This window comes from Pteronotus mesoamericanus, unplaced genomic scaffold (genome assembly GCF_021234165.1).
Source record: "Pteronotus mesoamericanus isolate MK-2021 breed Mesoamerican mustached bat unplaced genomic scaffold, CSHL_Meso_final contig_78, whole genome shotgun sequence".
Taxonomy (NCBI): Eukaryota; Metazoa; Chordata; class Mammalia; order Chiroptera; family Mormoopidae; genus Pteronotus; species Pteronotus mesoamericanus.
In genome coordinates this window covers 9,784,056-9,796,164 of record NW_026555258.1, presented here as the reverse complement: position 1 = coordinate 9,796,164, position 12,109 = coordinate 9,784,056, and the positions used below count along the sequence as shown (strand labels likewise).

Here is a 12,109-nt window from a genome sequence, read left to right as displayed (position 1 = left end):
GTCAGAAAAAGAACTTTTTGACCACTGCCTGTTCCCCTAAGCAGGAAAAGGGAGACAAAAGATGGCAAGGGCCTTGCATTCCAGACTGTCCCGGGGCGGCGGGGGGGGGCGGGGGGGGAGCGGGCAGAATCGCAGCACAAGACTGAGCTGCCCAATGCGAGGCCACAGCCGCCAGGCCCAACCTCACCTTTGTCTTCTCTCTCACACGAGCCCAGAAACACCTCTGGAAAACACAAGCAGTGCTGCTTCCTAGAACTTAAGTTACCCACCTACTGTCAGACTCTGAGAGCCTCCTCCACACCCCAAGAGAGACAAGGCCAGGCAGCCAAACGCAACAGGCACATCCCCAGTGAGGGGGAGCCAGACGAAGCCCACCGTGAAAAGTCAATGTACCTCAAAGGCACAGATTCTCAGCAAAAGACAAGCCACAACTTCACTCAGAGCAGGTGGCATCCAGTTCCTTAAGGTTGCAGTGGTTTCGCACCCAGACACCTCCCAACCAAGTGCTGGAAGGCTGCCCTCCAGATAGGGTGCACCTGCCTACTCCCCTCTCCTGTCTGTCTCCTCGGGGCAGTGCCTAACCCCTCACCGCCTGGTTTGGCCCCCGAGAGTGTCCACAGGCCACGTGGGAGCCAGTTCACAGTAGCAGCCGGGAGAGCCCTGGCAGAGCTAGCGCGCCTGCCTCCCCACCAGGCCCCTCAGTGGCATGTGGAACTCACCTACTTCCACAGTTGAGGGTTCAGGAAATGCAGCATCTGCAGGCCCTCATATCAAGTCTCCTTTCTCCTGTCCCTGTTGGTCCATTCATGGCAGCTCCCACCACTGCAATGTGAAGCGCACACCCCTCCCAACTGCTGCTCCCATTAAAGGGTGTTGGCAGCTGATTCACTTGCCTAGAAACCTTTCTGAGGAAAAGTACGATACTTCAGGAGTAGAGAGCACTATATACATTGAAGACTTTTTCCACTGCCCCAACCACTTTGAGCACCTAGGGGCAAGCACCATGTCTGGTGTGCCTCAGTCTCCCCCTCACCCATCCGGAGGCCGGGCCTAGAGCTGCCCGTGGTGCACCTGAGCAACACCTGCTTCGTGTGTGAGCCACACGCACCGGGCCCCAGGAGTTTGTAGGTTTCTTGGAGCTACAGACTGCTGACCCCAGACCTGTCCACATACAGAGAGGAAGCAAGCGAGTCGGCTCCATAAAGATTTCCTGCCATGTGACTCCATCTGAAGCAAGGGATGGGCTCCCCTGGCATTTTTTTTACCCTCACACACTAAGGCTCCAAGCCAAAATTAGATTTGAGACGGAATGTTTCATTTGTCTTGCCCTTTAAAATGGTTTTAGGCTAGCAAGAGAAAAAAGCCTGAAGATGGAAGATTTTGTCAAACTGCCTGTTGGAAAGCGTGGCATGCACTGGCCCACTAACGCCAGTGGCCGGAAACACCATGCAACTCTGGACCTCCCATACTGCCAGGAACCAAACCCTTGGCCAGAAAGCCCAGACTGAACTGAAAAGTACCATTTGGAACCAGAGGCCTGGTTTCCACGAACAGAATGACGTTTCAAAAGTGCACTTGTGGTCACTTTACCATCCTGAGCAAAACCTTTCACTGGCTCCCTACCCTCCCCCGCACAACGAGTCCTCACTCCTCAGCCCAGTCGGCACTCACTCGATCCTTCCCAGGCTGCCCCCAACGTGCCCCTTCAGCAGGACAGCTGTGCTCCACGTAGACCATCTCTGCCCGTCCCCTGGGCCCATTCCTCCTCTCGAGCTGCCTCCCCACTTGGCTCTCCTGACTCAGCAGGCCGTTCTCTCCTCTGGACCCATCGCCTTGGACTTCCCTGAACCCCCGTCTGCATCTCATCTCCTGCCTCCCACTTAAAACCAAAGGCCTGCCTTCCTCACGCTCAGCGCGCACTCCGATCAGTGTTCGGAAGCCTCGGTGGGAAGCTGGACTAGTCCTAGCAGATGGCAGGTTTCCAGTCAGGAGTACACAAAAGCGGACCACTACAGCGTAAGGGGAAACACAGCCAGACACCCGTGCCGTGAGCAGACACTGCTGGCAAAGGCAGGCTCATCTCCGGCCCGAGCTGCGTAGCTGCGGCAGTGAATGTCCACAAGGCCGCAAAGCTTCACTGCGGGCCCTTTACAGAAACAGTTTTTCTGTGGAGTGTCCCCACACATTTCCACACTGAGACTCCGAAAAAAGGAGATGATACCGCGTGGCCCACGGGGGTAAACAAAGCCACTCTTGAAGTAGAGACTCCTGGCCCGGAGGTTCTGGCCACCCCCCAGAGGCTGACAGGATCTGTGCCTCATGTACCTGCGACCTTTCATAGCTCCTACCTAAAGACTCAAAATCACAGCTGCCTCTTCAGTCCGACTCCCCAGCAGAGCCGTACAAACGCATGGGACAGGCACCCCCCCGACCCCCCGTCGCGTCTCCCTGCCTGGGCCAGGATGAACCCACGTGGCAGGACGGAGACAGACACAGGCCTAAGTCTCAAACATTCTAGTGATTGTACAATTTTACGTTTCTCTCCCTCCTTCAAGTACTCTGTAAAGCAAGTCTACACCTTCCCACTAGCTGAAGACCATGTCCTACAGATGTTGGATCAAATGAGCTCCAGCCCTTGTCCAGGTTAAGAAACCAAAACATCACTTTTTTAAATAGCACAAGGCCCCTGTAGGAATGAACATCTAGTATCTGTCATTCCCTTTCACCGGTGAGCTCTGCAGAGCAGAAACTCAGGAAAAGGATAAAACGCTGACCAACGAGCCAACAAGCCTGTCTGCCTGTTGCCGAGAGACACTTCCCAGAGAGCATGAGCGCCCCTACCTGAGAGCACTGGGCCCCGCAACCCCCCCCTCCTGGCCCCGTGGAGACGGCCCTTCCCATGCTGCCACCTCCCCTCTGCCCTGTCACTCCCTCCTGCACTGGCAGCATCTTCCTCCCTGGCCTTCTCCACCTTGGTCCCAGTCACTGACAGCACAGCGGCTCTAGAGAAGGGCTTGGGCAGGCACCTGCTCCCAATCATGTGGCTCCCCGGCCCCTGGCTGGGTGATTCCAGGCCCACCTACCTGCTTGGAGCAGGAGAGACCCCAGCCTATGAGGAGACATGATCATCCCTGCCTCTCCCACCCTGTGCGGCCCTCCGTCAGCCTCCTTCCAGCCTCACCAGGGCACCTGCAACAGCCTCTGCCGCCTCCCTCTAATCCTTCCAAACCAACCCTCCTGAATTCGCGCCCCATTTTGGAAGATGGTCATCACTGAAGGACACAGCACCCAGGGCCTTTCATGACGTGGCCCTTCACCCTGCATCTCACCTCCTACTTAACCCTTCTAACCAGACAGCTGACAGTTGACAGCTTACGTGAACAAGGCCACGCCCCCTCCGGAAGGCCCGCCACTCCCAAGTCGGCGCAGGCCCAGCTCAGGGGCCTCTGACCCAGCGCCTCTCCTGGCGGCGTCGCGCTCCACAGCCTGGCCCATCTCCGGGACTGAGTGGGGCGCCTGCGCAGAGCTATTCCTGAGCCCTGAGCATCCTCCCCCCCGCCCCCTGCTCACCACCTCATGCTGTCTTGGTAGGTGCTGTCACCTTCTAGTCAGTTGTCTAAGCTGAAAATCTTGACATGTTCTCTAACTGTTCCTTCTCCCTAAACACAGAGCCTGGTAAGTAGCTGTCGGTGACAGTGAACATTTCCCAATAAATCCACGTGCCCAAGAGGGGACGTGGTCTTGGCAATGTCACCAGTCACCCAATGGAAGACATTCCTCTGTACCAGCCAAACAACTGGCTTCTCGCGCCAACACCCTGGAGTGCCCGCCTCACCACACCTACACTCCCAGGACAGCCCACTCCAGCAGCACGGGAGGCACAGTGTGGGTCAAAGTGCCCGGCTGGCTTCCGGTGACTGCCTTTACCCTTCTGGAGCCACATAAAACAAGCAGCTATAACCCCTTAAAAACAGCAGGCGGACAGGTCCATGTTCTCCCCAGCCTCACTGAATCTCGTTCTGAAGGGCCTTCAGCTTTCCTGGGTTTCTCAGGTGCCGCCTCCCAGAGGGTTTCACCACCGGCCCCCAAAATTAACGGAGCCTCCACAGCATGAAGGACTCTGGAAAGAAGAGCAGTTTCTGAGACTACGTTGATGGAAGGGTCCGGTGAGATCCCAGCATCAGAGCACATGGGGAAACGTGTCCTGTGAGGGGGGCCTTTTGATTTGTGCATATAATGAACACCTAGCCGGGAACAAATGAAGGCCACCAGCTAAAACGTGGAAGCAGCGGACCTAGAAAACACTCTCCCACGCCATCCCAGCCCTGGGCGCTCTCTAGTGGCACCTGCTGGTGTGCACCTCAGCGCAAGGTTCAGGCTCCGCACAAAGACAGTCCGTGGACACAGACCAGCTGTGAGGCTGGCACCAAAACCGCAAAAAGCCCCCACACAGGCCACCTGACCCAGGGCCAACCAGTCCAGGAGCAAGTAAAAGAACTGCTGAGCCTGACATCTGGATTCTTTTTTTTCCCCCATGGGAGGTGGCCAAGGCAAGAGGTGAGTTGGTTTTGCTTGTTTTCTTTCAAACCAAGACACATAAGTAGAATACTTCATGGGAGAGGAAACTTGCCAAAGGGTTTTGGAAATCAGGACAGGCTGCAGTCTGGACCAGTAACACACCACCAGTACTGAGCACAAAACCATCACAATGGGTGGGCCCAGCCACTCACTAACTGGATAATTTTAGGCAAGTTATTTTGTCTAAGCCTACATTTCCCCATCTGTAAGAGGAAAATTTCTAGATCCCACATCTATGGTGGAGTTCAAATCTCATGCCTAAGAAAGGGCTTTCTATTAACCCAAAAAAATGGCAGAAGAAATGTTTTCTTCCGTGTGGTTAAAAACTTACTAATGAGGAGCCACGAAATTTGCCACAATCAAGCTGGGCGGTTGGGAGGTCTCGGGCTTCCCTTTTCCTTGTCCACGCAGTGGGAGCAATCTATGCACTGCTCCTTCTCCAGGCTGCGTGGGTAGAGCAGGACATGCAGAGGTGACTGGAGGAGGGCTTTGATAAAATGTCCCCTACAATGTCACGTACTCAGCGTCCCTCACACACAGGTACACTGCTCTAGGCCTCATACCAGCTGGGTTTAAAAGAAGGGAGGACAGGATATAAGAAGACGAAGGAATTAGAGAAAATGTATCAGACACAGACAATGGTGTGGTGATGACCAGACGGAAGGGGCAGTGGGGGCTGGGAGGAGAGGGGCACAGGGTTGGGGAATGGGGACTTTTCAATAGTTCCAACAATAAAGAGAAATTCCTTTTTCTTGTTTCCCTCCAGAATGACGGCAGGTGACTCAGAAAAAAAGGTCAGCTGCCAAGGAGGATGCTGAGCTGGGGTGAGGGAGGATCTCTTTCCCTAAGGAGGGTTCTGTGTCCATTCCCGGCCCACCTAGCCCCAGCAGAGACCCTGCTGGTGCTCACCAGCAGAGGAGCTGGGGGAGCGGTTTGCAGGAAAGCAGGCAGTCACTCAGAGACCTAAGGCCCTCTGTCCAGGCAGGGCTCCTCAAGCACCGCCAGCCCAGAGGGAAGCCTCCAGACCCCAGGCTGGCAGCCCACCCTGAAGACCGGACTAGGAAACCTCCTGCCATCAGACCAGGCCACTGCAGCCTGTCCATAGTGCTTGCTCGGGGACCCCCTGCACTCGCAGCCCAAACCTGGGCTGCCGCCCCTCTGGGCCCCTCTTCCTGTTACCCAGTGAGACGAAGCCTCACCGGCCTTCCTTCAGAGTCTGGCTCAAACCTTCTGAGACATCCCCACCACCAACCTCAGGCCAGACAGGGAGGGTACTCAGAGACTAGCTTAAATGAAAGCCCACCTCAATTTCTCACTGACATTCAAACAAAAACACGCTTCAAATACAAAAGCTTCCTCAGTTTACATAGCCGCACCGTAGTCTTCCAGTCTACCTTGCTAGTTTGTTAAACAATCTTTCTTGATTGGTCTGAAAGAAGATAACCCTATTTTAGACAAGGCCATCTTGTGTAAAATGGGGGGAAGACAGAGCGCCTAGATTCCAGCCCAGGCATCTGGGGTGGCTTCTCGGCCTGGGAGCTCAGAAGACCCCGTCAGGCCCCCAGCTGGTGGCCCAGGCCCTCACAGGTGCGCCAGGCCCTGCCCCTCTGCCCAGACACCCCCTTCCTGTCTCCCGACCTGCCCCCCACTTCCATTCCCCGACTTTTAATCCACAGCCTGGTGCAGTGGGAAGAGTCTTTGGCACTGGAGAGGGCTGAATTTCCTTCTTGACTCTAGCATTCCACTCTGAGCCTCATTTTTTCCATCTGTAAAATAGGGATAATACCACCTCCAGCAGGCTGTTCGAGAAGACGACTGTCCACATGCCTGGCACACACAATATACCAATTTTAGCACCTTTCCTCACTCTCTTTCCTTTCTTCCGTTCCTGCTTCTTCGGTCTACTGCTGCCCAAAGCCCAAAATGACCTAAACTGAAGGCTACTGTTAACTTAATTACCTGGGACAATTAGCGGACATCTGAATGGAGAGACCAGTCATCCAAATTGTACAAGGGAAGAATCAAGACAGGAGAAACTGAAACAAAGCCAAGAAACACTGAGCCCCTAGGCGGTGCTAAGAGAATGTCTTCACAGCGGCCAATCGAATTCCGTTCCTTCCTGCAGCCCATAAGCAGCAAAACACAGGACCTGGGACCACACACCTCCAGCCAGGACACGCCAGCCGGGCTTGCTCAACACTGCCCGGGCAGCTGACGGCAATCTCCATGCTACGCGCCAGCAGAGCCAGCACAGTTTGCAGAAATGGCAAAGTGCTGCCAAGAAAGACCAAGACCCTCTTAGAAGGAGCAAGTAATTAAAATACGAACTGACTGGTCGAGGTAAAAAAGAGTCCCGCATTCAGTCTCGGCTCCAGGAGGCAATGAATCCACCAAGCAGCTACAGCTGAGGAAAGGAGTAACTTCTACCAGTTCATCAGTTATACAAATATCTGAGGTTTAAGAAAATCTTGAACAGAATGCAAATCTACTATTTCCTTTTAAAGGTAACACATAGTCCTTGTCTACGCAGTTTTTTATAACCTGAGAGCATCACAGAACTCAATCTGTATTCCTCACTTAGCTCATCTACCAGCAGACAGGGATGCACCTTCTCTCCTTTCCTCAAAGGCTCCTGAAGTCCACGGACACATGCTAGTCAGAAATGGACAGAAAGATGTATATCCTTTACTCAGTTCAATAGCATCACCATCTACCCATTTCCTTATGCTGAAAAGCAACTTACCAACTGTGTCTATATAGATAGATAAATGGATAGATGGACAGACACAGATATAGGTTGGCAGATAGGTTTTTTCTAAAATTGACAGTCTCTGGCCTGATAGCTCAGTTGGTTAGAGCGTTGCCTCCATACACCAAGGTTGCAGGTTCAATCCCCAGTCAGAGCACATACAAGAATCCACCAATGAGTGCATCAATAAGTGGAACAACAGATCAACGTTTCTCTTTCTAAAATCAAAAAACAAAAATGTTTTCAAAATTGTGACAGAAGGGAGGCTTTATGTAGTGATGAGTGTAGATTTTCCCCCCAAAGTGTTAAAGGAAACTGGAAGAGGAAGTTGCAGGAATGCTATTCAGAGAAGCACCTGAGTCAAAAAACCTTCTAAGCATGCCACTCAAACTCCTCTTTTTTGTCTGTGATTTGTAATAACTTGTATTCTACCTGCCAAACCCTCGTGAGCTCCAAATGCTGGATTCCGAAGCTGGCTGTAATCAAATACACTCTTTTTTCTTAACTGATAACACCGGTAGGAAGCTTGGAATCAAGAGGTTGATATTTTAAACTCGGCCGTTTTAAACACACTCCTGTCCCAAAGCAGGCAGTTGTGAATCCCTGGCAGCAGACTGACCGATGGTTTGCCCACCGCACAGAAAAGGGAGCCTTTCCATTCAGCACGATCTGCAGTAACTTCCCAACCAGCTCTCACCCAATGTCTGCTTTGTGTTTCCTGTCTAACCTCCAGATGGTAAGAGAGGCCTCTGCCAAAGGCCGGGCACACCCCAAACCTGTGAGCATTAAGGAACGAACACAGCTGCCCCCTGAGCAGGCCACACACTTGCTCCTAAGCTACCAAGCTACCTGCCAACACAGCCTTGCCTGCCTCATGTATTTTGTCACCTCAGCCAACCATGGGAAGGACAGTCAACGGTTCCTGAGTACTTACCATGTGCCAGGTACTATTCAAAGTACTAACTCATCTAATTCCCATGCCCTACGGGAATCTGCTGGAGGGGGAGAAATTCTTTGGTCCAGAATCCCACATAGTTTCTATTATGTACTTCTAGCGGTGCTGTAAAGCTTACATAACCTAATTTGCATTATGGTGCTATTTTAAAAATCTCCAAAGTTCACTGCTTCAAGCATCAATGGAAGCTGTTATCTCTTACCTAAAATGATAATGTGAGAAAGGACATCTATTCTTACAACTAATTCAACTCAAATTCTTGACTTAAAACTACCTTATTGGAAGATGCTACTGGAAAGGAAGGGACTCATTGTTATATGAGAAGTACTAGCTCTGTGCTCCGTACATAGCTGCTAGAGAGACACACACATCAATGCTGACACTCACCTTCGCGGAAGACGGTTCCTTGGCTCCGCGTTTGTCGCTCACCTACCACCCACCACCCACCTCCCTTCCAGGCCTCCTGGGCAACACTGAGAAATCGATGGGTCACTGGGGAGTGTGGCCTCAGTATCAGTCTGATTAAAACAGAACCTTTCTTGTTCTGTCTCTGACAACCACAGAGAACCCCACCCCCAGTCAGCATGGAGGACAGAGTCGAGCTCAAAGGCAGTCATAGGAAGACTACTCACAGAGCAGGCTGTCTTCAGCTTTAACTGCTCTCTATGGCCCTGGTTCTTAGGGCTCTAAATTGCTAGTATTGCAACTGTTGGGGATGCAGTGCAGTGGGGATCTCCTCCTTGGTTCATTTCCCTGACTCACTATTGAAAATTTACCTCCACTGCAATTAATGAGACCTAAGAAACAAGGAAGTTATAATGAATGCTTTATTAGAAGGGTAACCCTCCCCCCTCCCCGCCATTTGTCATTAAAAAAATGTGGTGCATATGTGAATTAACCAGTTTGTTCTTTTCTGTATTATAAAAACTGTCTCAAAGGGATTGGGGTATTTGTTATTAATTTATTCGGTTTACTTATACTTGGATAGAGGTCAATGAATATAAACCAGAGTTGGTTTTGAGCTGTCAAAACTGGCAGGGAAATATTTAAAATGAGTGAATTTCCAAATGATGCCCATTTCAGTGATGTCAGAGGGCCCGTATTAATAATTTATAAACAAACTACTAGGTAAGTTAATAATCGTATGACACTGCTAACGCATTATTAGCCCAATTCCACCAACAAGGAGACTCTCAGACTTAAAGTGCTATCACTGGGCAGGCCTCTGTTTGGCTAATACCCAGACAAGGACCCGGCACATAGTGGTCACTGGGCTGTTTGATCAGCACTGGAATGTATTTGGTACTAGTCAGCTAGACCTCATACAATCTTCATAGAGGCGAAAGCCACACTCAACGTACATACAGATTCTGTATGGGAAAGAAAGTTGTTCCAGCAACCTTCAAGTTAGTAATAAAAAGAAAACTGCTACTTAGAGACAAATAGAAAACATAAAATTCATTTTAATCTCTCTATATAAAATACAGCCTTAGCACAGAACATCTGACACATATGAAATGCATTTATGGGACGCACTAAATGAAGCAGATCCTTATTAAAATATTTGGCCTAAACCTCACATCTTTTAAATGAGCTCCACGAAAGTTGAATAAGGTGGGAAATAAACACCTAGCTACCTAACCCAGAAAAAACAGGTGAGTTGCCTTAAGTCTATTTGGTCTCTGCAGCCTAGGTATTAACCATTCTGAGTCTTGCCAAAGTTGGTTCTGCGAACATAGTTGGCTTAACTCAATTATTTTCCCATAGTTACCTTAATGTTTTGGTTTTTTTCATTTCTATTGCTTTTTTATTTCTTATGGCTTCTTGCTACTGTTGTATTAGGACATACAACACAGATCAGAGATTTTCATTTCTCAGAGAAGTTTCTCTCCTTGAGAAATTGGCACTTCGATCCTCAGCTTGTGTAACAGCTATATATAAATGAACCCTACCGGCATTGTTACCAATCTTGCTGCTTAAGAAATTCCAGCACTTTGGCCAAGAGTGCCCTGATGTTAAAATCTTAGGTGAACTCTTCCCACTACTGAATTTCTTTTATTTAAACAAGTATGTGTGTGTGATTCAGATACATGTTATGTCGTAAGTTTCTACACACATACGCACACTCAACTCAGCAAAAGTGAAATGTCTCTCTTGAATAGAAAGCAATCACAACGATATTAAAACAATGCTGAAAATAATTATTTTACATTTAGATCATACAAATTTTTAAAGGTAATGTGATGGCATAACACCTAAGAGATCAAATACATCATATATGATTGTCATATATGCATGCATGCTGTGTTCATTGATTTCCAATTACTTTTCTCTTTAATCAGAAAGTAAAAGAGCTTACCTTTGTATACTGAGAGCACAGCTTACAGTCACTATATCTCAGCCTATTTTATACAAGTGATATGGCTACGAAGGTCCGAGGAGAACGAGAATAAAGTGAGATAAACGTGCTGAAAACTGCTTAAAAGTATTAACCTGAAATACACAGAGGGTCCAACACCAGTTTTAAAAATACATTAACGAGGTATTCCCAGCTCTTCAATTAATAATGGTGACTGAATGACTCATGATTTTCAAACATTCACCCAAACTTTTTTTAAAAAGCAGAGGAGGTTAATACCAGCACAATCTATCAGCATTTTGTTCCCGGGTTAACAGTGTGAGAGGAGGGCTGCAAACCGCCTCAGGACTCCGCACTGCACCTCGCCGTGCGCTGCATCGACTCAGCATGAGGTATGTAGGGAAGCTACTCGACCGACCGCCTTGCACAAGAGATGGGGTGCTCCTGGAGCCTGAAGAAACAGGCTGCAGGCCACATCCCTGGCTGGGCACCAACCCCCATGTGAAGAATATGGCTTCAAGGAGGACCCTTCTCTCTGAGAACTTATATAGAGCGCTGACGCAGTCAGGAATGCAACTATCCAATTTATGTGCTAAAAAAGTTTAAAAACTGTCAGAAGATAATGCACAGCTCACACACTAATTCTAAGTTCTACATTGGTCTGTAAAGTCCCTGACAAGAGACTACACTAGGAGAGGTTAAGTACAGATATTGCTACGTTTCCAAAGGAAAAGTTTTAAAACAGACACCGTGGCTTTGAGTCAAGTATTGCTCTTCTTTAAAATGTTCAGTCATTGCTTTTCAAAAGAAGGTGTCAGAGTGGTGTATCTCAAAGCTGGAAAGCCTCAGGGGGTCACATTGTTCTTAAGACCAAGACATAGAAATTGCCATTTCAAGCCAGACAACCTGATGGTTCTAGAAGTCAGAGAAGAAATCTTGAGGGCCCAAGTGAATAATAAATGGTGCGACGCTCAGAGGCTGGCAATAGGGGCTGTCAATGAAAAAACCACCTACAGTGGAGAAAAGAGCAGAGAAGCAAAACTTTGTGTTAATTTCACAGAATTTGGTGAAGCCAAGAGCTTCATTTATATTTCTCTGCTCTTTCAGCTGTAAGTGGAATTTTCATTACAAAATGGAGGGGTGGGAAGGGCACAAGGAGGGGGAACATTTAATTCATTACAAAATGTAAACAGTTGAACTTGCAGTGGTTACCACTTCTAACAAAGGACTGACAGCTCAATTATTTTAAGTAAAGCAGAGAAATGTAAAAGTTTGCAGCAACTGGGCAGGTTTACAACATGGTTAGTAACTTCCAACAAACAACGAAATTAAAAAAAAAAAGGACTTGGTAGAAACCATTTGAAATGACTGCCATCATGTTGGAAAACAGCACAGCTCCCTTTTCACCACTGCACAGGGGGTGAGCTACGAAGCTGGGTCAGCTACTTCCAAATAATTTTCTAAGGCG

At 49.2% G+C, this 12,109-nt stretch overlaps 1 protein-coding gene across 1 annotated transcript in view; it reads right to left on the bottom strand.

Annotated features, from left to right (window-relative positions):
• Positions 1-10,886: 10,886 nt before the first annotated feature.
• Positions 10,887-12,109, bottom strand: part of STRBP (spermatid perinuclear RNA binding protein) — a 175,428-nt gene continuing 174,205 nt past the window's right edge. Inside the window, exon 18 of the mRNA XM_054584408.1 lies at positions 10,887-11,651. Coding sequence (XP_054440383.1) covers positions 11,557-11,651 — 95 coding nt within the window. The 3' untranslated portion in view covers positions 10,887-11,556. The remainder of the gene's footprint in view (positions 11,652-12,109) is intronic.